This window comes from Salvelinus alpinus, chromosome 2 (assembly GCF_045679555.1).
Source record: "Salvelinus alpinus chromosome 2, SLU_Salpinus.1, whole genome shotgun sequence".
In the NCBI taxonomy this organism is placed as follows: domain Eukaryota; kingdom Metazoa; phylum Chordata; class Actinopteri; order Salmoniformes; family Salmonidae; genus Salvelinus; species Salvelinus alpinus.
The window spans coordinates 95714886-95741888 of record NC_092087.1 but is presented as its reverse complement, the minus strand read 5'-3'; the positions used below and the strand labels follow the sequence as shown (position 1 = coordinate 95741888).

The window sequence follows — 27003 nt, the reverse complement described above, 5'->3', positions numbered from 1 at the left end:
TACTGGGAAATCCTTTTTAATCCTTGTCATATGAAGATAAAACGCATCGGTGCTCATCGGCCATTGGATAGAAACATTGCAACAAGTTGGAAATGGCAAATTCAACAATGAGTGGTTTGGAAGGAATCAGTGGCTAACTGCAAGCATTATAAAGCCATCATTAGCCTGCTATTCAGTGGAGTGGCTGTGGGGTCCCAAGTCTAAGATTAAGGGTCTCTTTTCCAAGCTTAAAATGATAAACATTCAACATTCAAACATTCAACAGTCAATGAAGCATGATTTGTGCCGCTCTCAAAACAACTTTTCGCAGTTCCAAGTTATCTTCAGTGAGTTCAAGACAACTGGGAACTCGTGGAAAAACGAGCTCCGTCTGGGAAAATACATTTTGAGCGGTCATCCAACTCGGAATTGTAAATCCGGAACTCGGGCCTCTTTCTAGAGCTACGACCTGAAGATCAAATCAAAATCAAATGAAATTGTATTTGTCACATGCATTAGAGTGAAATGCTTACTTAGAAGCCCTTAACCAACAATTCAGTTAAGAAAACGTGTTAAAGTATTTACTCAAATAAACTGAAGTAAAAATTGTAAAATATAATAATAATTATAGAGCAACAATAAAATAATAACAATAGATATATGTTATGTACTGAACAGCTGTTTTCAAAACATGGGAGCAATAAGATCTCATCTTGCTAGATTGCAAAGCCAACCAAATATACGCCTTAGCAAACAATGATTTTGTCAACTAATGTTAGATGCAACTAACATGACAAGTACATAGACCTATTTTGCTGTAAAACAAAGTTAGATTCATTCCTATGATATTAGCCAGAAGGCTCTGACGCTAGCTAGCTAATCAGTCGTCTTTGGAAGATCCAGTTAGCACAAAGTGTAGTTCAGAAAAGCAGAACTTAATATTTGGTACAGAAACCTTTGTTTCCAATTACAGAGATCATACGTTTCCTGTAGTTCTTGACCAGGTTTGCACACACTACAGCAGGGATTTTGGCCCACTCCTCCATACAGACCTTCTCCAGATCCTTCAGGTTTCGGGGCTGTCGCTGGGCAATACGGACTTTCAGCTCCCTCCAAAGATTTTCTATTGGGTTCAAGTCTGGAGACTGGCTAGGCCACTCCAGGACCTTGAGATGCTTCTTACGGAGCCACTCCTTAGTTGCCCTGGCTGTGTGTTGCGGGTCGTTGTCATGCTGGAAGACCCAGCCACGACCCATCTTCAATGCTCTTACTAAGGGAAGGAGGTTGTTGGCCAAGATCTCGCGATACATGGCCCCATCCATCCTCCCCTCAATACGGTGCAGTCGTCCTGTCCCCTTTGCAGAAAAGCATCCCCAAAGAATGATGTTTCCACCTCCATGCTTCACGGTTGGGATGGTGTTCTTGGGGTTGTACTCATCCTTCTTCTTCCTCCAAACACGGCGAGTGGAGTTTAGACCAAAAAGCTCTATTTTTGTCTCATCAGACCACATGACCTTCTCCCATTCTTGCGTGCGCTGCAGGATTTTAATCCATGACGGCGTAGTGTGTTACTAATGGTTTTCTTTGAGACTGTGGTCCCAGCTCTCTTCAGGTCATTGACCAGGTCCTGCCGTGTAGTTCTGGGCTGATCCCTCACCTTCCTCATGTTCATTGATGCCCCACGAGGTGAGATCTTGTATGGAGCATCAGACCGAGGGTGATTGACCGTCATCTTGAACTTCATCCATTTCCTAATAATTGCGCCAACAGTTGTTGCATCTCACCAAGCTGCTTGCCTATTGTCCTGTAGCCCATCCCAGCCTTGTGCAGGTCTACAATTTTATCCCTGATGTCCTTACACAGCTCTCTGGTCTTGGCAATTGTGGAGAGGTTGGAGTCTGTTTGATTGAGTGTGTGGACAGGTGTCTTTTATACAGGTAACGAGTTCAAACAGGTGCAGTTAATACAGGTAATGAGTGGAGAACAGGAGGGCTTCTTAAAGAAAAACTAACAGGTCTGTGAGAGCCGGAATTCTTACTGGTTGGTAGGTTTTCAAATACTTATGTCATGCAATAAAATGCAAATGAATTACTTAAAAATCATACAATGTGATTTTCTGGATTTTTGTTTTAGATTCCGTCTCTCACAGTTGAAGTGTACCTATGATAAAAATTACAGACCTCTACATGCTTTGTAAGTAGGAAAACCTGCAAAATCGGCAGTTTATCCAATACTTGTTCTCCCCACTGTACGGCTACGACTATAACCGAAGAGAATTCTCTTGGGAGGGAATACGGTCGGCATTTGATTGAGGTATTCTAGGTCGGGTAAACAAAAGGACTTAAGTTTCTGTATGTTATCACAATCACATCATGATTGAGCTGCACAGTACTGTCTTTTATCGATGGCGGTTATGATATCGTTAAGTACCTTGAGCGTGGCTGAGGTGCACCCGTGACCGGCTCGGAAACCGCATTGCACAGCGGAGAAGGTACGGTGGGATTCGAGATGGTCAGTGATCTGTTTATTAACTTGGCTTTCGAAGACTTTAGATAGGCAGGGCAGGATGGATATAGGTCTGTAACAGTTTGGGTCCAGGGTGTCTCCCCCTTTGAAGAGGGGGATGACCGCGGCAGCTTTCCAATCCTTGGGGATCTCAGACGATATGAAAAACAGGTTGAACAGGCTGGTAATAGTGGTTGCGACAACGGCGGCGGATAGTTTCAGAAATAGAGGGTCCAGATTGTCAAGCCCAGCTGATTTGTATGGGTCCAGGTTTTGCAGCTCTTTCAGAACATCTGCTATCTGGATTTGGGTAAAGGAGAAGCTGGGGACGCTTGGGCGAGTAGCTGCGGGGGGGGGGGGGGGGGGGGGGGGGCGGAGGAGCTGTTGGCCCGAAGTTGGAGTAGCCAGGAGGAAGGCATGGCCAGCCGTTGAGAAATGCTTGTTGAAGTTTTCGATTATCATGGATTTGTCGGTGGTGACCGTGTTACCTAGCCTCAGTGCAGTGGGCAGCTGGGAGGAAGTGCTCTTGTTCTCCATGGACTTTACAGTGTCCCAGAACTTTTTGGAGTTAGAGCTACAGGATGCAAATTTCTGCTTGAAAAAGCTAGCCTTTGCTTTCCTGACTGACTGCGTGTATTGGTTCCTGACTTCCCTGAACAGTTGCATATCAGTTGCATATGTTTTTGTGCTGGTCGAGGGCAGTCAGGTCTGGAGTGAACCAAGGGCTATATCTGTTCTTAGTTCTGCATTTTTTGAACGGGGCATGCTTATCTAAGATGGTGAGGAAGTTACTTTTAAAGAATGACCAGGCATCCTAAGAATGAACGCCTGATGGTGATGAAGTTGTGAGGAATGGTGAGGAAGTTACTTTTAAAGAATGACCAGGCATCCTGAGAATGCACGCCTGAGAATGCACGCCTCCTGAGTCGGACTAGAAGTCCACTCCGAATACCTCTTCTCCGGCGGCGGCATCTTGGAACAGCCTCTGGGATAAGTTCAATTGCCCTGGATCAGTGGTTCCCAAACTTTTTATTGTCCCGTACCCCTTCAAACATTCAACCTCCAGCTGCATACCCTCTCTAGCACCAGGGTCAGCGCACTCTCAAAATGTTGTTTTTTGTCATCATCGTAAGCCTGCCATACACACAATACGATACATTTATTAAACATAAGAATGAGTTTGTCACTTACCACAAGCCGGGTTGTGACAAAGAGCTCTTATAGGACCAGGGCACAAATAATAATAAATAATTTTGCTCTTTATTTAGCCATCTTACATATAAAACCTTATTTGTTCATCAAAAAGTGTGAATAACTCACCACAGGTTAATGAGAAGGGTGTGCTTGAAAGGATGCACACAACTCTGCAATGTTGGGTTGTATTTGAGAGAGTCTGTCTTAAATCATTTTCCACACACAGTCTGTGCCTGTATTTAGTTGTTTTCATGCTAGTGAGGGCCAAGAATCCACTCTAACATAGGTACATGGTTGCAAAGGGCATCAGTGTCTTAACAGTGTGATTTGCCAAGGCAGGATACTCTGAGCTCAGCCCAATCCAGAAATCTGGCAGTGGCTTCTGATTAAATTCAATTTTCACTGAACCGCTTGTTGCAATTTCGATGAGGCTCTCTTGTTCAGATATCGGTAAGTGGACTGGAGGCAGGGCATGAAAGGGATAACGAATCCAGTTGTTTGTGTCATCTGTTTCGGGAAAGTACCTGCGCAATTGCTCCAACTTCTTAATCATAGCCTCAATTTTGTCCCGCACATTGAATATAGTTGCGGAGAGCCCTGTAATCCTAGATTCAGATCATTCAGGCGAGAAAAAACAAAATCCCCCAGATAGGCCAGTCGTGTGAGAAACTCGTCATCATGCAAGCGGTCAGACAAGTGAAAATTATGGTCAGTAAAGAAAACGTTAAGCTCGTCTCTCAATTTAAAAAAAAAAACGTGTCAACACTTTGCCCCTTGATAACCAGCGCACTTCTGTATGTTGTAAAAGCGTTACATGGTCGCTGCCCATACCATTGCATAATGCAGAAAATACACAAGAGTTCGGGGGCCTTGCTTTAACAAAGTTACCATTTTCACTGTAGTGTCCAAAACGTCTTTCAAGCCGTCAGGAATTCCCTTGGCAGCAAGAGCCTCTGGGTGGATGCTGCAGTCGGGAGCATCTTCTTGCACGCGCGTTACCACTCCACTATGTCTCCCTGTCATGGCTTTTGCGCCATCCGTACAGATACCAAAGTCCATTTGATGTCAAAAAGCTGTCCAGTACTTAAAAAATATCCTCTCTTGTTGTCCTGGTTTCCAGTGGTTTACTGAAGAGGATGTTTTCCTTAATTGACCCCCCATAAACGTACATATACCGGGAGCTGTGCCAGGCCTGCCACGTCTGTTGACTCATCCAGCTGTAATGCATAGAATTCACTGGCTTGTATGCGAAGCAGTAATTGTTTCAAAAACATCCCCTGCCATGTCACTGATGCGTCGTGAAACAGTGTTTGATGAAGGCATTGTCTGTATAGTTTTTTGGGCCTTTTCCCCCAGCATTGTCCCAGCCATATCCGCAGCAGCAGGAATAATTAAGTCCTCCACAATAGTATGGGGCTTGTCTGTCTTAGCCACTCGGTAGCTCACCATATAAGACGCTTCTAGCCTCTTCTTATTAAATGGTATCTGTTGCTTTTATACATGTCTTACTACTCTAAAGTATTAATTCTCGCTCAAACTCTGGTGGCTTATTTTTCAAATTGGATGTTTTGCTTCTAAATGTCTACGCAAGAGTGAATGTTTCATCGAGTTGTGAGATAGTACTTTTGCACATATAAAAACACACTGTGGCTGAGGAAAGGCACTACTCCCAATATAAGTGAACCCCAAATCAATGTAGTTCTCATCATATTTGCGCCGCTTCGATGGTCCAACGTCCCGGTCTGTTGTTCGATGCTTTCCCCAGTAAGACGGCAGTAGCTCTTCGGCTGCATCAGATTCACAACTGTCAGTGTCCATCCTTTCTGGGCTAACAACAAATGTAGAATTACTGATGCAAGCATTGGATGTGCTCGTGGAAGCAGAACAACTTGTGTCGTTGACAGGTACAGGTGTAGTACTGCTGGTAGTAGCAGTACTCCCAGTAGAGCTGGTATGTGTCTCTATGGATGCGGGCCTTACTTTTCTTTTAACCATTCATCAATTTTTGAGCAAGCGGAATGAGCAGCAGCTATGGTTGGCTACATACGGACCGTTAGTGGAATTCCCGTGAGAGAGTAAAGGTTAATGTGATTGGATGTTAATTATTTGACTAGGCTACCTGTATTTGACATTGTGTTGTTATTTCGCACAAAATTGTATTTTTGGCAGTGAAACGAGGCTACTCAGGTGTAAAAAATAAATTTAAAAAAAATCACTGAAATGTATAGCCCCGTTGGAAAATATCTATATTTTTTAAAATGTGAATCACATTTTTATTTGGTGTACCCCCGACGGCATTGCGCGTATCCCAGTTTGGGAATATCTGCCCTGGGGGTACAAACAAAGGATCCAATCCGGGGAAAGTCGTACCGCCGCTCGGATATCCAAAAGGTCTTTCCATCTGTATGTAATAACACAAAAAAACTTTCTGGGCTAGTATTGTAAGAAATAAAACACTAAAAAACTTTCTGGGCTAGTATTGTAAGAAATAAAACACTAAAAAACTTTCTGGGCTAGTATTGTAAGAAATAAAACACTAAAAAACTAAAAAAATGCAAAGTTGCTTAGGAGCTAGAAGCAGAGCTGCCATGTCCGCAGCGAGGCCACAGTTCTGAACAAGAGATGGCGGTGGATACAACAGTTGCCAATGTTATTAGTCAATCCAGTGATCTGGATACACTTATTGTGAAGAAGGTGGATTTTGTAGAATTTATAGCCACAGTTATTAATTGTCCTGCCCAAGTGTCCAAGAAGCTGGACATCATTATATCTGCAGTCGAGTAGTTTTTGGGCCTCCAAGACTTAACAGCAGAAGCACTGCAAGGACTACTGTCGCCAGGAAATATCCCACCATCACAGGATCCTTCTGAACCTGACTAAAATAGAAAAGCAGGCTGATTTTGTTTAATTAACATTTTGTTACTGATAGTTTGTATGGAATACATTTTTTAAATAATAATTTCATTTTTTGGATCCTTATTATCCACCTGTACAATAGGTGGCAGAATGCACATATAATTGTTGTGAACAACATTATACCAAAGAAGAAGCAGCCATGATATCATAGAAGAAGAAGGATAATTTTGCAAAATGGTAGCCTAAAGCCTCTGACTTTATCAGAAACTTGCCCATAATGGTATATGCTAACAACCAAACAACCTATTTTGACCTTGATGGGTTTATTTATTTAATGTATTATACTGAAATGTTTTGAAGCAGATACATATTCATGGTTTGCATATTTTGTCACAATATTGTTTTGAACGTTTGTTTTGGACTGATGCCTGACTGATCATTCTACTCAATGCATTGTCAATTAACGCTGATCAAGATTTCATCAAAAGTGAATTACAGTGGCTTGGAAACACAATGACATTCATATGGATGAGGACATGATAAAGCTGGTTAAGTTGTTTCCTACTAAACATTTGATTAATTTTAGCAATGTCATCTTATTTCCAGGTACTACAGTGTAATTTTGACTAAACAGTAGTTAGCCTCCTTCTTCGGGTTGGGTTTATCAGTGGTTGGCATCCAACATTATGGTGCATTACTGCCACCTACTGTACTGAAGTGTGGGCCAGAGACAGGGAGAAACTAAAATCTTACCAGCCTGCCCCGTTGCTCTTAAAAAATATTTAAAACATTTGAAACCATATCTAATGATGTTCTACTAAATATACTCTAAACTAATTTCCTGTATCCCCTTCTCCCTCATACTAGATCTCAGCCTCTCTTTCCCTCTGATACTGCCCACACTGTAGCAATACATGCTCCACGGTCTCTGTTTCCTGGCAATAATCACACTTTCCTATTGGATGCTTTCTTATCACATTCAGGTCTTATTCAAAAGGCTGTGTCCCACCCTTAATCTTGTAAAAATAGTGTACTCTCCTGTCCCTTCCCGCTGACCTCCCCAACTTTCCTCTGTACTTGAAATAAATGCCTGCCTTTAGTATCTCTATTCCACTGCTCCTGCCATCTCTGCACCATCACTGTCCATATCAGGCTTTTTGCCTTGCTCATTGAAACTACTACAACAACACTACTAAGTGCTTGTTTAGTCAGTACATCAACTGCCTCGTTCCCCTCCACCTCCACATGGGCATAGTAGCCCTCCATCCAGAATGACTATGGCGACGTCGGTAGAGGGCGGCTTGAGAACATTCATAACAAGATGGTATGACATGACGGAGGAGCAACCTACGAATAGTTAACGTTATTATTTATTTAATGCATTATACTGAAATGCCTTGAAGCAGTTAAACATAGTTAATATTATAATGGATGAATGAAAAAGGGAAACAGGCTGGCCAGTGTGGTCCCACGGACTCCGGGCACACATGCACAGCCTTGGCTACCAGAGTCTGCATGGGTTCGATTCCAACCCGCTGCTTCTTTGACTCCCAAACTGGTCTACCTTTCCTCTCTCCTCTTCACTGTCCAATATTTCAATAACATATATAATAAAAGCCTGGGAAAAAAGAAAGGAGGATGTAGGGAGAGAGAACTGATGGAGGGATGAAAGGAGGTATGTATGGAGGTTTTCTGGGTTGATGGATAAGAGGTTATAGGAGTTGAAGGATGGAAGAAGGAATAGTAGGACACAGTATAGTTGATGTTTGAATGGCTTCATTGTTGAGAGTTGCTTGTATGTGTGATGTTAAAATTGATTTAACAATAGCACGTAAACACATTTTAATCCTATAGTGTGTGATCAGGGGATCTGTTCAATTGTCATTTATATTCTTGATATTTACCCATTGATTATTGAAGAATATTCTTTATAAATACCTCATGAGCTAGGCACGACTGTCTTTCTATCTCATAACACAAAATATAAGGTTTTTTTTAGACATCAAGGATGTAAACAAAGAGATATAGCTGTAAGTTCAAACTATATTTAAAACTATCATGTAAATGCTATCAAAAAGCTCTTTGTAAGAATTGTAAACCTGGCCTGCATGCACAAGATTTCATGTGTTTAAGAACATTAACAGCAGGAAGAATGCTGGAAGAAATATGAGGAATTTTAGAAGTATTCTTGCTGAAGTAAACAGACAATAATGTATTAATCTTACTCTTGGTGTGTTCATCCTCACTTCTGCTGGGAAAGGAGCTGCTACAATTCTCCTCACTAGTTGGTCCACAGTTTTCTTTTTGGGCCTTCCATGTTGGGGCCTGGAATTTGTGTGGAAGAAAAACTAGAAAGAAAGAGAAAAGAAGAAGATGTTAGTCATACAATCAGCATCTTAAGAAGTAACAGAGCTGGAAACAGATGTATCCGTCTTGCTGTGTCTATCTAAGTCTCTGTCGCTCCACCAACTGCAGATGTGTTCCTTTGGGTCAGTTAAGTTCACGTAGACCACACTGCCCGTTGTTATGGCACTATGTCCACTGAAATAATATGTCATCGCCTGAGCCATCAGGTATTTCCATCTTGTAAAATGTCTGCCAGGATATGACAATCTGGATACCCCACTAAATGGGCCTATTACCTCTTCTGTGTTTTCTTCTTAACTCCTTTGTAAGATTTTTCAGTTCCATCTTCCTCAGGATCCTCAGCGTGATCCCCACAGCTCTCTCAGCGCCGTATCTCTCAACCATCTGATTCACTGTGTCCTGTCCGTCAGCGTTCCTCAGCAGGCTCTCTGGGATGGGAGGATAGCCAGGCAGCTGGCCGCTAGCTAGGTTAGACTGAAAGTCCCTCAGCTTGTCTCCGAGCTTCTCCAGAGTGGCCAGCAGCAGATCTGGTACTGTCTTCATTGTGGGTCTCTAGGTGCAACGAAACAATATAGGTAGAATCTTAATTTGGTAATTATTGTACTACTACTATTTTCTGTCTTTTACTAGAGTTTGTTCAGAGCCCAAACATCTCCTCACCGTGACCAGTGCATCTTTTTCCTTTGTGATTCCAGTGTCTTTGCTGCCTGATGCTTCTCTGTCCAATGTACTAGAAGAACTGCCAACCAGCAGGACAAGATCCTCCTCAGTCCTTACAGATGTGGGTGGCATGAGAGCCCCTGATGAGAGAGAGAGAATGTCTGCGTTCTCATCATTTTGAGAACTCACATCTTAGCGCAAAACAAGGCTGAAGGCAAAACATTTGCGATCGGTTGTTCCAATTACTGGTTGTTCAGGTACAACTAAAAACAAAATGTATAATATTTTCACTGCACTTCACATATTCCCAAAATAAATAACATATCTTAGCGTTTGATGTGTTGTCAGTGCTTCTAAAATTAACCTGCTATATATTGTGAGTACTTGATTAGCAATCGAAACCTTGAATCGAATACTTGCGTATTTGCATCCATCCCCAATAGGGGCAGGAGCCTCCTGCTTGATGGACGCTAGTCTGTCGCAGGGTCTTACCCCCCAATCCATCTCCTAAATACTGAGTGCCAAGCAGAGAGGCATCGAATCCCGCTTTTGATGTCTTTGGTATGACTCCGGGGATTGAACTCCCAACCCTCCAATCTCAGGGCGGACACTAGCCACAAGGCTACGGAGTTGGTAACTGAATCATATTTGTACTATAATCTTAAGATAACAGATCCGCTTGTTCAAACATGTGGTCGCGCCACGTTGCATGTAAAGTTATCAATTTCTGCCATGTTTCCATATAATCTAACAAGTATTGTGGTTCCAAACTAGCGTCATCTTAACCTGTATATAATTTTCTGTGTGTTCAGTACTATTTCACAAGGATGTTCACCATCTCTTTCATTCTTACCTACAGTTCTGGGATCAGCTGCAGAGGTGGACAGCTTCAGATCTGGAATAATCTCCATTGTAGGTTCCTATATGGAAAATCATAGAATAGGTTGGATCTTAACCTTGATTAAAAAAAGAATGTCCATACTGTACCTAAAGCCACAATTACTGTGAAAAATCTTATTGAAAACCAGTTATTGATATTGAACATCTCAAAGAAAATAGAGGGAAAAGAATTTCCATCAATAGGTGAATCAATATTTGAATAGTTGGCTACCTCTGGTGGTACAGGACTGCTGGCAAACACAAGGGACACGGAGGTGTGAGGATGCTGAACTGCAAACCCTGGGTAGAGGGGCTCAGTGAATGTGGCCTGGAAAGTGTGCAGGTGGGTCATTGTGTCAGAGAAGACCTCGTAGAAGGACAGAGTGCCAGCTGGCCAGTCCAGAAACACTCCTACTCTGGGGAGTGGACGGGAGGAGGACTGGTCTCTCTGGGGAGAGTTGTTGAGGTGCTGGCCAGGTATACCAGTCTCTTCATTTTTGTGCAAGGCAGAGTAACCATCCCGATTGCAGATCAGACACCAGGACTCGTCATTGTATCCAAGCTTACAGACACGACGTCTTCCTTTCCTGCTGATGCCTTTATATGCCATTCCTATGGTAGCCTCCATCCCACTCCACTCTACCTCCCAGTAGCAGCGCCCAGTCAGACCCTCTCTACACAGCACCTGGGCGTACATATCAAATCTCTCTGGCTGATCGGGATACGGCTGCTCCTCTTCAACCCTCTTCACCCTTCTGTTCCCCTCAGACAGAGAGAGGTTTCTGTGTGCTGTGTTTGGGTCCAGTGTGAGATCACAGGCATCTGCAGAAGAGAGGAGAAAACAATAGCTGGATCAAGCTGGTGTTTGAGTGTGCATGTGTGTGGTTATTAAATTAGCTTTTTGTTTAATAGAGGAATATGATTAAATCCTCATAACTAACACCCTTACATTTCTTCATCAGCTGTGATTTAACCCAGATCTCTTCACTATGGTCCACACTGTGGGAGAGACAGAGGAACAGACAGAGGGAGTGACACACAGCTTCTGGAAGAACTAAGGCTAGAAGAGTTTTACAAAACAATCTGGAACTGACTGAATATCAGGGAAGACTGTTTGGCATTCTTTCTGACATTCATGATTGCCACAACTAGAACTCAGAATTGTGGTTGAAATAGGAAATAAACTTGAACCTAAATAAACTATTTTCACAGTAACTGTACTAACTTGAGTTTCTCCAGTCTACAGTGTGGATCCTCCAGTCTAGCAGAGAGCAGCTTCACTCCAGAGTCTCCTGGGTGATTGAAGCTCAGGTCCAGTTCTCTCAGGTGGGAGGGGTTTGACCTTAGAGCTGAGGCCAGAGAAGCACAGCCTTCCTCTGTGACTCTACAGAATGACAGCCTGCAGAGAGAGTTCATCATGATTTTACAACAGGACTGCTGCCCTCTAGTGGTCATAGCTGATACACAGTATATACATATTTCCAATAAACCCAATACTGTTTCTAAATCAAATCAAATGTTATTGGTCACATACACATATTTTGCAGATGTTATTGCGGGTGTAGCGAAATGCTTGTGTTCCAAGCTCCAACAGTGCAGGAGTATCTAATAATTCACACAAATCTAAAGTAAAATAATGGAATTAAGAAATATATAAATATTAGGACGAGCAATGTCGGAGTGGCATTGACTAAGTACTAACCTCAGTTCCTCTAGTTTACAATGTGGGTCCCCACTTAACACAGTATTTACCTTATTGGTTGAGCTGACTTACTGGCTACTGTAATGATGTTGTGCTTTGACACATTATCTTTGTATTGAGCAGGTATGTTTCTAAGTACTAACTTCAGTTTCTGTAGTTGACAGTGTGGATTCCCCAGTCCAGCAGAGAGCAGCTTCACTCCTGAATCCTGCAGGTCATTGTGACTCAGATCCAGCTCTCTCAGGTGAGAGGAGTTTGAGCTGAGAGCTGAGGCCAACGCTTCACACCCTTTCTCTGTCAGGGAACATCTATTGAGCCTAAACACATGGATTCTATTTTAACATATATAGTAACAAGCAGACAACATTGAGAGCAGGAGCACACCAAGTCAATACTGTACATTTTCTGGAGAGCTGGTAAACATGAGAAGAAAAATAAATGTACCAAAAAAAGCTCTCAGGCTGACAATTAGGTTACCCGTCCAACAATCTGTGTTCTCATCACATGAAAAAACACCCAAAGGTACTGACCTCAGTATCTCCAGTGGATGTTTCAGTGCAGCAAAAAGTACCCTCAGCCTGTCATCATCAACATCATAAAACAGCACACTGTTCCTCAGGTCCAGCTCTCTCAGAGTTGAGTCTGCTGATTGGAGAACGGAGGCCAGTGATCCCCAGTCCTCCTCATAGAGTGTAAAGTTACCCAGTCTGTAAAAACAGAGACAACATCACTCATACAGAGTGTGATGTAGTGTATAAACAAGTATTATCAAATAATTGTACACTATATATACACAAAGGTATGTGGACTCCCCTTAAAATGAGTGGATTCGGCTGTTTTAGCCACACCCGTGGCTGACAGGTGTATAAAATCGAGCACACAGCCATGCAATCTCCGTAGACAAACATTGGCAGTAGAATGGCCTTACTGAAGAGCTCGGTGACTTTCAACGTGGCACCGTCATAGGATGCCACCTTTCCAACAAGTCAGTTCGTCAAATTTCTTCCCTGCTAGAGCTGCCCCAGTCAACTGTAAGTGCTGTTATTGTGAAGTGGAAACGTCTTGGAGCAACAGCGTCTCAACCGCAAATTGGTAGGCCACACAAGCTCACAGAATGGGACAGTCGAGTGCGGAAATTCGTAGCGCCGAAAAATTGCCTGTCCTCGGTTGCAACACTCACTACCGAGTTCCAAACTGCCTCTGGAAGCAACGTCAGGACAATAACTGGTGGTCGGGAGCTTCATGAAATGGGTTTCCATGGCCGAGCAGCTGAACACAAGCCTAAGATCACCATGCGCAATGCCAAGCATTGGCTGGAGTGATGTAAAGCTCACCGTCATTGCACTCTGGAGCAGTGGAAACGTCTTCTCTGGAGTAATGAATCATGCTTCATCATCTGGCAGTCTGACGGACAAATCTGGGTTTGGTGGATGCCAGGAGAACACTACCTGCCCCAACGCAGTGCCAACTGTAAAGTTTGGTGGAGGAGGAATAATGGTCTGGGTATGCTTTTCATGGTTCGGGCCCCTTAGCTCCAGTGAAGGGAAATCATAACACTTCAGCATACAATGACCATCTAGACAACAGTTTGGGGAAGGTCCTTTCCTGTTTCAGCATGACAATGCCCCTGTGCATTGTCATGAAATGGTTTGTCAAGATCGGTGTGGCAGAACTTGACTGGCCCACACAGAGCCCTGATGTCAACCAGATCGAACACTTTTGGGGTGAATTGGAACGCCGACTGAGAGCCAGGCCTAATCGCCCAACATCAGTGCCCAACCTCACTAATGCTCTTGTGGCTGAATGGAAGCAAGTACTGGGAGCAATGTTCCAACATCTAGTGGAAAGCCTTCCCAGAACAGTGGAGGCTGTTATAGCAGCAAAGGGGAACCAACTCCATATTAATACACATGAGTTCGGAATAAGATGTTCAGACGAGCAGGTGTCAACCTACTTTTGGTCATGTAGTGTATATAGAATGTATCAGAGCATACCCTTGGGGTTATAATCTGATTCCAACAAACTGTCCAACAATTTTTGGGTTCTCTTGACCCAACCAATGGTATACTGACCTCAGTGTATCCAATTTACAGTGTGTATGTTTCAGTGCAGCAAAGAGAACCTTCACTCTGCCATGAAACATCCGACTGTTCCTCAGGTCCAGCTCTCTCAGATGTGAGTCTACCGATTGGAGAATGGGGGCCAGTGATTCAAAGAGCTCATGTTGGAGTACCCAGCCAGACAGTCTGTAGAAACTGAGAAAATATCATTAAATATCAAGTAAAGTTGAACATGTGTTGAGAATATCGAAACAGGTATACCAGTAGTTTTTCAATTCAGTCTTTCTCTAGGAAATATTGAGACAATGTTTGCTGACTCTTTGATCCTGCCTGGTGACATACGTGCCTTCAGTACCAGAACATTTGTTGGTCTGATGTGATTAATGAGGAGCATTCAGACGCTGCACTTGATGAATTTATGAAATTGCTTCTTCCAATTATTGATAAACATGCACCTGTTAAGAAACTGACTGTTAGAACTTAAGGCTCCATGGATTGATGAGGAATTGAAAAACTGTATGGTTGAAAGAGACGGGGCAAAAGGAGTGGCTAATAACTTGGCTGCACATCTCGCTGACTTACTGCAAATTGAGAAATTGCGTGACTAAACTCAACAAAAAGAATAAGAAACTTTATTATAAAGCCAAGATCAATGATATAAAGAATGATGGAAAAAAACTTGGGTACTTTAAATTAAATTATGGGCAGAAAGACAAATTCAACTTAATTTTTATTTTATACCTTTATTTAACTAGGCAAGTCAGTTAAGAACAAATTCTTATTTTCAATGACGGCCTAGGGACAGTGGGTTAACTGCCTTGTTCAGGGGCAGAACGACAGATTTGTACCTTTTCAGCTCGGGGATTTGATCTTGCAACCTTTCGGTTACCAGTCCAACGCTCTAACCACTAGGCTACCTGCCACCCCTTTCATCGAATCAGATGGCTTATTCATCACAAAACCATTTGATGTTGCCAATTATTTTAATGAGTATTTCATTGGCAAAGTGGGCAAACTTCCCACGACAAGCATTGAGCAACTGTATTCATTTATAATAAACAAATAATATAAAAAACAAATAATAAAAGAAAAGCAGTGCAAGTTTGAATGTTGTAAAGTTAGTGTGGGAGAGGGGGAAAAGTATTGTTAACGATCAATAATGACACACCTCCTGGCATTGACAACTTAGATGGAAAGCTACTGAGGATGGTAGCTGACTCTATAGCCACTCCTATCTGTCATATTTTTAATCTGATCCTAGAGGAAAGTCTTTGTCCTCAGGCCTGGTTCTTTACTGGTTCTTGAAAATAAAGGAGAGCCGCACACTCTAGGAGCTCAGATGCAAAGATTTAGTATCCAACATGTCAAAATGTTGGATATTACATTTTTGCATCCGAGCTCCTAGAATGTGCGGCTCTCCTTTATTTTCAAGTTTTCTATTCCGCTAGCCAGCACCTCGCCTAAATAGGTGTGCGTTTCTTTTTCTTCTAGATCTTTACTGGTTCTAACAGCAGACCTATAAGCTTGCTGCCAGCTCTTGGGAAAAATTGTGTTTGACCAAATACAATGCTATTTCTCTGTAAACAAATTAACAACAGACTTTCAGCATGCTTATAGAGAAGGGCACTCAACATGTACTGCACTGACACAAATGATTGATGATTGGTTGAAAGACATTGATAATAAGAAGATTGTGGGAGCTGTACTGTTAGATTTCAGTGCAGGCTTTGATATTATTGACCATAACCTGTTGTTGAAAGAAACTTAAGTGCTATGGCTTTTCAACCTCAGCTCTGAATCCACGATATGGCAATCTAATAGAACTCAAAGGTTTTTCTTTAATGGAAGTGTCTCTAATGTCAAACATGTAAAGTGTGGTGTACCGCAGGGCAGCTCTCTAGGCCCTCTACTCTTTTCTATTCTTACCAATGACCTGCCACTGGCATTAAACAAAGCATGTGTGTCAATTCAACCATATACGCATCAGCAACCACAGCTAACGAAGTCACTGAAACCCTTAACAAAGAGTTGCAGTCTGTTTTGGAATGGGTGGCCAGTAATAAACTGGTCCTGAACATCTCTTTTTTATTTTATTTCACCTTTATTTAACCAGGTAGGCCAGTTGAGAACAAGTTCTCATTTACAACTGCGACCTGGCCAAGATAAAACAAAGCAGTGCGACACAAACACAGATTTACACATGGGATAAACAAACGTACAGTCAATAACACAGTAGAAAAATCTGTATACAGTGCGTGCAAATGAAGCAAGGAGGTAAGGCAATAGGCCAATAGTGGCGAAGTAATTACAATTTAGCAATTTACACTGGAGTGATATGTGCAGATAAGGATGTGCAAGTAGAAATACTGGTGTGCAAAAGAGCAGAAAAACAAAAACAAATATGGGGATGAGGTAGGTAGTTGGTTGGGCTATTTACAGATGGGCTGTGTAGAGCTGCAGCGATTGGTAAGCTGCTCTGACAGCTGACGCTTAAAGTTAGTGAGGGAGACATGTCTCCAACTTCAGTGATTTTTGCAATTCATTCCAGTTATTGGCAGCAGAGAACTGGAAGGAAAGGCGGCCAATTGAGGTGTTGGCTTTGGGGATGACCAGTGAAATATACCTGCTGGAGCACGTGCTGTGGGTGGGTGTTGCTATGGTGACCAGTGAGCTGAGATAAGGTGGAGCTTTACCAAGCAAGACTTATAGATGACCTGGAGCCAGTGGGTTTGGCCCATGAATATGAAGCGAGGGCCAGCCAACGAGAGCATACAGGTCGCAGTGGTGGGTAGTATATGGGGCTTTGGTGACAAAAACGGATGGCACTGTGATAGACTGCATCCAATTTGCTGAGTGTTGGAGGCTATTTTGTAAATGACATTGCTGAAGTCAAGGATCGGTAGGATAGTCAGTTTTACGAGGGTATGTTTGGCAGCATGTGTGAAGGAGGCTTTGTTATGAAATAGGAAGCCGATTCTAGATTTACCTTTGGATTGGAGATGTTTAATATGAGTCTGGAAGGAGAGTTTACAGTCTAGCCAGACACCTAGGTATTTATAGATGTCCACATATTCTAAGTCAGAACCATCCAGAGTAGTGATGCTAGCCAGCGATCAGTTGAAGAGCATACATTTCATTTTACTAGCATTTAAGAGCAGTTGAAGGCAGCGGAAGGAGTGTTGAATAGTTTTGAAGCTCGTTTGGAGGTTTGTTAACAGTGTCCAAAGAAGGGCCAGATGTATACAGAATGGTGCCGTCTGCGTAAAGGTGGATCAAAGAATCACCCGCAGCAAGAGCGACATCTTTGATATATACAGAGAAAAGAGTCGGCCCGAGGATTGAACTCTGTGGAATCCCCATAGAGACTGCCAGAGGTCCGGACAACAGGCCCTCCGATTTGACACACTGAACTCTGTCTGAGAAGTAGTTGGTGAACCAGGCGAGGCAGTCATTTGAGAAACCAAGGCTGTTGAGTCTGCCGATAAGAATGTGGTGATTGACAGAGTCGAAAGTCTTGGCCAGGTCGATGAAGACGGCTGCACAGTACTGTCTTTTATCGATGGCGGTTATGATATCATTTAGGACCTTGAGCGTGGCTGAGGTGCACCGGTGACCAGCTCGGAAACCAGATTGCATAGCGGAGAAGGTGCGGTGGGATTCGAAATGGTCAGTGATCTGTTTGTTAACTTGGCTTTCGAAGACTTTAGAAAGGCAGGGCAGGATGGATATAGGTCTGTAACAGTTTGGGTCTAGAGTGTCTACCCCTTTGAAGAGGTGGATGACCGCAGCCACTTTCCAATCTTTAGGAATCTCAGACGACACGAAAGAGAGGTTGAACAGACTAGTAATAGGGGTTGCAACAATGGCGGCGGATAATTTTAGAAAGAGAGGGTCCAGATTGTCTAGCCCAGCTGATTTGTAGGGATCCAGATTTTGCAGCTCTTTCAGAACATCAGCTGTCTGGAATTGGGTGAAGGAGAAGTGGGGGGGGCTTGGGCCAGTTGCTGCGGGGGGTGCAGAGCTGTTGGCCGGGGTTGGGGTAGCCAGGTGGAAAGCATGGCCAGCCGCAAAGAAATGCTTATTGAAATTCTCGATTATCATGGATTTATCGGTGGTGACAGTGTTTCCTAGCCTCAGTGCAGTGGGCAGCTGGGAGGAGGTGCTCTTATTCTCCATGGACTTTACAGTGTCCCAGAACTTTTTGGAATTAGTGCTGCAAATTTCTGTTTGAAAAAGCTAGCCTTTGCTTTCCTAACTGACTGTGTGTATTGGTTCCTGACTTCTCTGAAAAGTTGCATATCGCGCGGACTATTCGACGCTAGTGCAGTACGCCACAGAGTGTTTTTGTGCTGGTCAAGGGCAGTCAAGTCTGGAGTGAACCAAGGGCTATATCTGTTCTTAGTTCATCATTTTTTGAAAGGGGCATGCTTATTTAAAATTGTGAGAAATTACTTTTAAATAAAAACCAGGCATCCTCTACTGACGGGATGAGCTTAATATCCTTCCAGGATATCCGGGCCAGGATAGTCATAGTCCCCAAATCCAGAACAAATTCAAGAAAACGTACAGTATTATATAGAGCCCTTATCTCATGGAACTTCCTTCCATCTCATATTGCTCAAATAAACAGCAAACCTGGTATCAAAAAAACAGAAAGAAACACCTCGCGACACAACCACTCTCCCTTATTTGATAGTTTGTGTGTCTGCATTGATATGTAGGACTTTGCATTGATGTGTGTCTTTTAAAATTTTTTTTATGTAGTTCTGTCCTTGAGCTGTCTAATGATGTTCTGTATTATAATTCATGTTTTATGTGGACCCCAGGGAGAGTAGCTGCTGCTTTTGCAACAGCTAATGGGGATCCTAATAAAATACCAAATACATCAATACTTACATTGCCTTTCTATATTTCTTCACAGCTGGGATCAGTCTCAAACGCCCCTCCTCAGATGTGTTGCATCTCCGCAGGTCTAACTCATCCAGCACGCCCTTTGACATCAGCAGAGCATTGACCAATGCTGAGCAGGCAACAGGTGACAGTTCTTTTCCTGTTTGATTTCCTGACTTCAGGAACTGGTCAATGTCCTCATGTACTGAATCATCTTTCATCTCAGTCAAGCAGATGAGTAGATTGATATACCTATCAGGTGAAACTTGCTCTACATTTGGCTCCCTGAGGTATTTCTTAATTTCGTCAACAGTCTCTGAGCTGATCTCTGTTTGTGGCAGTAGGTCTTGTAACAGTCTCTGGTTGGATTCTGTTGAGATGCCAACAAGGAAGCGGAGGAACAGATCCAGGTGTCCATTCTCACTCTCCAAGGCTTTATCCACCATCATCTTCAGCAGCTCATGCAAGGGCAGCTCTGAAGACACATCCCCAATGAAAGACTCCAGGGCCTTGATGTTCTTGCTCACACAGCAGTGGAACACGAACAGAGCAGCAAGGAACTCCTGGAAACTCAGGTGAACAAAGCAGTACACCTCCTTCCGATACAACCCATGCTCTTCTTTCAAGATTTCTGTGCAAAACCCAGAGTGCACTGAGGCTTCACTGAAATCAATGCCACACTCCTCCAGGTCTTTCTTATAGAATATCAGATTGCCCTTCACCAGCTGTTTAAATGCCAGTTGTGCCAGTTTGAGAATGGTTTCTTTGTTTTGTTCTATGATTATGTGCAGATCCATCTCATTTTTCTCATCATACTTCTTGCTTTTCAGGTTTGTCTGAATGAGCAGGAAGTGATTGTACATCTCAGTCAGAGTTGTGATCTCTCCACTCTCATCATCACTCAACATTTGCTCAAGAACCCTGGCAGTAATCCAACAGAAGACTGGTATGTGGCACATGATGTGGAGGCTCCTTGATGTATTAATGTGTGAGATGATTCTGCTGGCCAGCTTCTCATCCTCAACATTCTTCTCAAAGTACTCTTCTTTCTGTTTGTCATTGAACCCTCGTACTTCTGTCACCTTGTTGATGTACTCATGGGGGACCTGATTGGCTGCTGCTGGTCGGGAGGTTATCCATAGGAGCGCTTCGGGCAGTAGATTCCCCTCAATGAGGTTTGTCATCAACCTGTCAACTGATGATGTCTCAGTTAGATCAGTCAACTTCTTGTTCTGATGAAAACCTAATGGTAGTCTGCTTTCATCCAGACCATCAAAGATGAACATGACTTCACAGTCATCGTACTTCTGTGCCTCTTCTATCTCTCTAAGTTCAGGATGGAAGTAATTCAAAAGTCTATGAAGACTGTACTGATTGTCTTTAATCAGATTCAGCTCTCTGAAAGGGAGCACAAAGATGAAATCAACATCCTGATTGGCTTTTCCTTCTGCCCAGTCGAGGATGAACTTCTGAACTGAAACTGTTTTTCCGATGCCAGTGATTCCCTTCGTCATTACAGTTCTGATGGGTCTCTTCTTTTCTTTCTTCTGTCCAGGTAAGGGTTTGAAGATGTCGTTGCAGTTGATTGGAGTGTCCAATACGGTTTTTCTCTTGGATGTATATTCAATCTGTCGAATCTCATGTTCTTTACTAACCCCTTCACTCTGTCCTTGTGTGATGTAGAGCTGTGTGTAGATGCTGTTGAGGCGAGTTCGATCCACTGCAGTGCCTTCAAACACGAATCCAAACTTCTTCTTCAGACTGGCTTTATGTTCCTCTTTAACTCTCTGTATGACTGCAACAACAAAAAAGACAAAACAAATACTGAACACCACATTTTAAAGGAGAATTCCAAACTCCTTTAGTTTAAAAAATAATAAAGTTATGACAGGATACAACCGGAGTTTAGGTAGAAGATTTGCATAGGGCTCATGCGGGGATTGAACTGGCATTCTTGCCACAGGGGGAAATATATGGTTCAGTAGACAAGAGTGGTACCTGCTCGACCAGATTCGAGGCCTAAAAATCCTAATTAAGGTTCTCATTAGATTTTTTGTTGTGTTTTTGATTTGATTTATCAAACAGCACATACATGTCTGATCCTTATCACCAGGTTGTTCAGTGCTTTATGAATTCTCCATTTCTCTGTATTAGAAGATCTAATACAGTGCAGGGCAACATGGTAGCCCTTTGTATCTGTGAGGCCCTCTGTTGAATTTTGAAATCCTGCCCTAGCACTACACAGCTGATTCAAATATCCATCTCATCGGCAGGACAGAGTTTGGGTAACACTGGATCAAATGGAAAGCCCAGTTCACGTAAATAATCTGATTGTGTGTTGTTATATTCTTCTCAGACATACCTTTGCGCCTAGTCTGGCCATCAAAGTCCACACCTGTAACGTACGAGATACAACTTTTAATTTGATATATATGAGAGAGAGAGAGAGAGAGAGAGAGAGAAAGAGGAGAGAGAGAGAGACAGGGAGAAAGAGACCTACCTATATCCTGGACCAAATAAGTATACTGCTCTTGGAGGATCCTGTAGAAGGCTGATTTGACTTTTACTCCCCCTGAGTCTACGGCCTTGTACAGCTCCCTCATCTGTTCCTGGTTGGTCCGGGCAGCATGGATGTTACGGTACGCCTCACAATGGATCATAGCCCTCTGGAGCAGGTCATCTGCTATGTACATCACCATGGTAACCCTCTGAATAAGCTGAGCCCTGTACTTGTCCACAAACTCAGCATCTGGAGTTGAAAAATTAAATGGTGTCTTACATACAAAACCAACATAAGCACTGAAACACTGCACATGTTATAGAGATAGAAGAGAACATCTTTTAAAATGGCAAAAGAAGACACAGGTAAACATTACTTTACAAGGAGACCACATTCAGAGTTACACCTCAGCTTAGACACACAGGTTTACCTCTTTCCTCTCCTCTCTTCTTTTCACTCACATCAAGGGAGTGGGACGGTCTGAAAAATGACATGTTTTGTGTTTGTGAGGCAGACTGAACATGTAGTTTTGGTACATGGTGTTCAATCTGTGGATGTTTTTGGACTCGTGTGCTGGTAAAGACCCCTGGGATATCACACAGATAGATATTTTTTTCAATAGTCATGTTTACAATAATAGTATGTAATTAATATATCTATTCTTACCGAGAGGGGGCTGGCAGAGTGTAGGGCTGAAGAGATGAGGGCTGGGTAGCGGGGAGTGAAAAGGAGGGCTTGAGAGAGGGAGGGTATGGGAGAGGAGCTGCTCTGTGTTCTCCTAGTGCCTCCTGAACATGATCACCACCTACCAAGGGGACAGCGAGCATTAGGATACAAAATGGTTGAAGGAGGAGGAATTAAATGTTTCTGGAGCACACCCTGAGTTAGAACTGCAACACATTAAGTACTGCTGATGATCCAAATAATGTAGTGCCTCTGTCTCTAGATGAGTCAGGGTCAATCAGAGGTCTAATAATGTAGTGCCTCTGTCTCTAGATGGGTCAGGGTCAATCAGAGGTCTAATAATGTAGTGCCTCTGTCTCTAGATGAGTCAGGGACAATCAGAGGTATAATAATGTAGTGCCTCTGTCTCTAGATGGGTCAGGGTCAATCAGAGGTCTAATAATGTAGTGCCTCTGTCTCTAGATGGGTCAGGGTCAATCAGAGGTCTAATAATGTAGTGCCTCTGTCTCTAGATGGGTCAGGGTCAATCAGAGTTCTGTCTTACTTGTGAAGGGGTTACTGAGTTCCTGTTCTGTTTCCATAGGCTCAGCATCTTTATCTGTGGATGGGTCCAGTATGGGATGGGTTTCACACATCTGCAACAACAATAAATATTCTAATACTGTGGAAGATAAAACATCTATGTGCATATAAAAGGTCAATTCTGCAAATATGTCTTTTGGATCGTCTTTGGACAACTCACACTTGAAGAGGTCCATTTCCTTTTGGGTTCACTTTCACATTCATTCTCATTTTCTTCACACTTTTGACAGGCTTTCAGCTTATGACGAGCTGAGGCAAAGTGTCTGGTCAAACTTGACTTCCTACGGTAATCAAGAGGCTTTTTGTTGTCACATGCTCTGCAAAACAACTGGCCTTTTTTCTCAAATGTATCAGGAAACTCTTTCACTCTGTCTTTGACCGTTATACGGCTGTGGCGACGTTTGCTTGGTGAGGACATTTCAAGTCAAATGTGAAGTCAGTCAGATTCAACAATTGACTGGCTGATTGATCCTGCAGACATCGGAGAGCATTAGTTGCAACACGCCTGTTTACTTACGCCAGGTCACTACAGAATTTGAAGACAAGCAGTCCGGCCCGAATAGACCTATTCTGTAGCCACTGAGTTAAATAATTGTCAACGTGTGAAAGGAGGGATGATCTGTTTCCCATAGAGTCAGTGTCATCTGTAGCTTTGGATCGATACTCCTCTCTGGTTACTCTCACCCTCCCTGTAGTCACAAAGAGAAGTGAGAAAACAGGGTTGATTGCACTTAGTTTCTACTGTACTAGCATGGAGAAATCCTGTCTATTTGTGCCCAACATTCCACTCCTAGCCAATCCTTGTCATGCCAAACATAAAGGTCAGACTGTAGGCATTGACCCCCCTCCCTCTTTTACGCTGCTGCTACTACTCTGTTTGTTATCTATGCATAGTCACTAACTCTACCCACATGTACATATTACCTCGACTAACCTGTACCCCTGCACATTGACTCTGTACCAGTAACCCTTGTATATAGCCTCGCTACTGTTATTTTACTGCTGCTCTTTAATGATTTGATACTTTTATTTTGTACTTAACACTTATTTTTCTTAAAACTGCACTGTTGGTTACGGGCTTGTAAGTAAGCATTTCACTGTAAGGTCCACACCTGCTGTATTCGGCACATGTGACAAATGCAATTTGATTTGATGGTATGACAAGCAGTGGAAAGTTAGCATGAACAGACCGGATGTCTCTAGGCTGGTCTCCAGAAGGTATAGACTGAACATGTTGAATATATTCTGATTGATATAACTAACAACTACAATATCTCCATAATAGGGCTGTTGCCGTGACCACGTCACCACCACATCCCTGCTGGAGTCATCCTGGTGATTTGCTTGACAATAAATTATTTACACAAATGTTATAACTGTCAGAGCCCTACTCCATCATAACACAAGAGTATATTCAAATCAAGTTTATTTTATATAGCCCTTCGTACATCAGCTAATATCTCGAAGTGCTGTACAGAAACCCAGCCTAAAACCCCAAACAGCAAGCAATGCAGGTGTAGAAGCACGGTGGCTAGGAAAAACTCCCTAGAAAGGCCAAAACCTAGGAAGAAACCTAGAGAGGAACCAGGCTCTGAGGGGTGGCCAGTCCTCTTCTGGCTGTGCTGGGTGGAGATTATAACAGAACATGGCCAAGATGTTCAAATGTTCATAAATGACCAGCATGGTCAAATAATAATAATCACAGTAGTTATCGAGGGTGTAGCAAGTCAGCACCTCAGGAGTAAATGTCAGTTGGCTTTTCATAGCCGATCATTAAGAGTATCTCTACCGCTCCTGCGGTCTCTAGAGAGTTGAAAACAGCAGGTCTGGGACAGGTAGCACGTCCGGTGGACAGGTCAGGGTTCCATAGCCGCAGGCAGAACAGTTGAAATATTATAAGGAATTAAAATATTGTCATTGAAAGTTGTTGCCAAAATGGTCTCTTTTTGTGTCACAAACATACACAATTAGGACCTGTCAATTAAAGCCTTAGGGGCGTATCCAAGAACATGACAACAAATCACCAACTTCCTTTCTACATAATGTAAAAGGTTGGGTCAATCGAATCTGGTATCAGGATAAAATGTGATTCAGAGTCACCGAATATACTTTAAATATTTTTATTTAACATAAGCCATAAATGGTAAATGCAATTTTCGTATATACGGGTTCACTGTATCACCACGCAGGGTAAAGCAGAGAACTGACTAGAATAGTACAGACATCTTCTTTTATACTGTGACATATGTAGTTCCAACTTTAGAGTTGGCCTGTCACAGTAGAGGCTTAGCGTGGTTTAAACTTGCTAGCCTATCGGTGGTGCCCAGGCTGGTCCCAGCCTCACAGCACACAGGATCCAGATATCCGGAAGTGTTTGTTGTGAAGTTTGAGCTGAGTTGTCGGTGGCTACACTGCTCAGTTCCTGTTTTCTTGTTATTCAGCATTTTTATATCTTGTCTCAACCTTCTGGTTAGCACAGCCGACACCCTAGATTAGCAACAGCTTTTCTGCAGTCACGCTATGTTTTGTGAATAACATGTCCTATTTCTATAAGGCATATATTTTTTGTTAAAAAGAGAACAAAACCATCCTTCACAATCATCATGACACATGAATCAACATTATTACCATCATCATCACCTTCAATCTTTTGTTGAATTTAGTTATATGCCATAGCCTAGCATAAAAGAAAAAGCCAAAAACTAGAGTTGAGAGAGTCATCTTTCCATAGAGGGGGGTATAATAGTGTGTAGGCCGTACGGATGATGTTGTGAGAATACATAGGCGGATCGGCATATTCAGACGCATTCAATGTTGAAACATCGCAATCTTAAATTGAGGGAGTATGTTTTTTATTTTTTATTATGCTAATTAGATTTCCGCCGGATGTTTTGGGAAACGCATGTTAAAATACATCTTAAAACACTAAGTAATGACTAAATTCCATCGTTATCGGGAAAGAGGACGCAGGTTGTTTTTCTTTTTTTACAAGTTCAGCTTTAAAATCATATTTCTGTTTCTTTTCATGATATACAATCAGTTATTTACATAATTTATTGTCTAATTATTTTCTGTTGTTGCTTTTTAAAATAATTAGCATCAGCAGCCGAGTCGTATACATTAGTTCACACCAAACCGTTTGGCAACATAGCATAAACGGTTCACAACAACGTGAAGTAAACAGTTTCGGTTTCAATTTTTTTTATGGTTGGCACTAATGAATACGGCTCGGGTTTGAGGAAGTTCAGTTGCTTGGCTTTCCACATGTCACCTATTTTTCACACAAAAACACATTTGTCATCGTGAAAAGCGTTAGGCTAAATCAGTGGATTCGAGGATGAAATGTTTTTGTTGCTTACTTTCTTGTTTTAAGAAGACACGTCTAGGCCTGTATATAGTCGAATATAGTAGGCGCGCTCTCCCTACGGGCATACAGATGTGAATGCGGAAGGAACTCATTTTGGATGAGACTATTGAAAAACTTTCCACACAAATCATGATCAACTTTACGGAAACACATAACAATCATCGCCTTACCTTTTATATCTCGCTCAATCTAAGCCGAAACGGATCGTCCGGAGGTCTACATTACATATGGGTTGCTCAACTAATTTTACATACCAGGTTCTCGCGTCTCGTCTCGTGCCGCGTTCAAAACAACTTGGAGAAATCGATTTGAACGGTCATCCAATTCGGAATTCCTTCGAGAGCTCCGACTGGCCGACCTTGTAGATCACCGACGTCATGAGTTCCCAGTTATTTTAAACGCGACTTCGAACACATGGGTACACACCGTAGCAAAACGTATTGAAACTGAAAAAGTTTTGCAATGGAAAATCGTTTTTTATTGGACAAATTCAGGTAGGACACTCCCCGTTTGGTTCCTAGCGAATACAAAACGGAGAGGGCAGATACGCAGTTGCGGGATGTCACGTACAGTTGTAACAACCTTCTATTCATCAAATAAGCCTCATGTAGCAATTAAGCCGTTACATTTTTTGACCAAATTCCATACTCTCATTGACCTCAATACAAAAACTCATCGCTTCGTGAGCTAAAAACGCCACCAGCTGGAAAATACCGAGTTGGGGCTCTCGCTTCGCCTTCTCTGATACACCCCAGACACTGACACAGACCACTGAGCT

General features: G+C 42.7%; 2 protein-coding genes across 3 annotated transcripts in view; both read right to left on the bottom strand.

Moving 5' to 3' along the window:
- The window catches only part of LOC139541805 (uncharacterized), a gene marked incomplete at its 5' end in the record, with an annotated part of 21330 nt that extends 8461 nt beyond the window's left edge, over positions 1-12869 (bottom strand). The window contains 9 exons of the mRNA XM_071346739.1: positions 8760-8882; positions 9177-9453; positions 9562-9722; positions 10415-10481; positions 10673-11262; positions 11390-11439; positions 11666-11839; positions 12286-12459; positions 12673-12869. Of these exons, the coding sequence (XP_071202840.1) occupies positions 8760-8882; positions 9177-9453; positions 9562-9722; positions 10415-10481; positions 10673-11262; positions 11390-11439; positions 11666-11839; positions 12286-12459; positions 12673-12869 (1813 nt within the window). The remainder of the gene's footprint in view (positions 1-8759; positions 8883-9176; positions 9454-9561; positions 9723-10414; positions 10482-10672; positions 11263-11389; positions 11440-11665; positions 11840-12285; positions 12460-12672) is intronic.
- Positions 12864-27003, bottom strand: LOC139545736 (protein NLRC3-like). 2 transcript variants are annotated; one of them, XM_071353824.1, is made up of 9 exons: positions 26396-27002; positions 23019-23547; positions 22821-22911; positions 22259-22397; positions 22023-22072; positions 21593-21841; positions 21455-21487; positions 19099-20887; positions 12864-14397 (listed from the first exon to the last, which is right to left on the bottom strand). In XM_071353824.1, the coding sequence occupies exons 2-9, from the start codon at positions 23274-23276 to the stop codon at positions 14145-14147; spliced, it is 2862 nt and encodes a 953-aa protein (XP_071209925.1). In that variant the 5' UTR covers positions 23277-23547; positions 26396-27002; the 3' UTR covers positions 12864-14144. The 2 variants fall into 2 exon arrangements, with proteins under 2 accessions (XP_071209925.1, XP_071209934.1); XM_071353833.1 differs by lacking the exon at positions 12864-14397 and having other exon boundaries at positions 19095-20887; positions 26396-27003.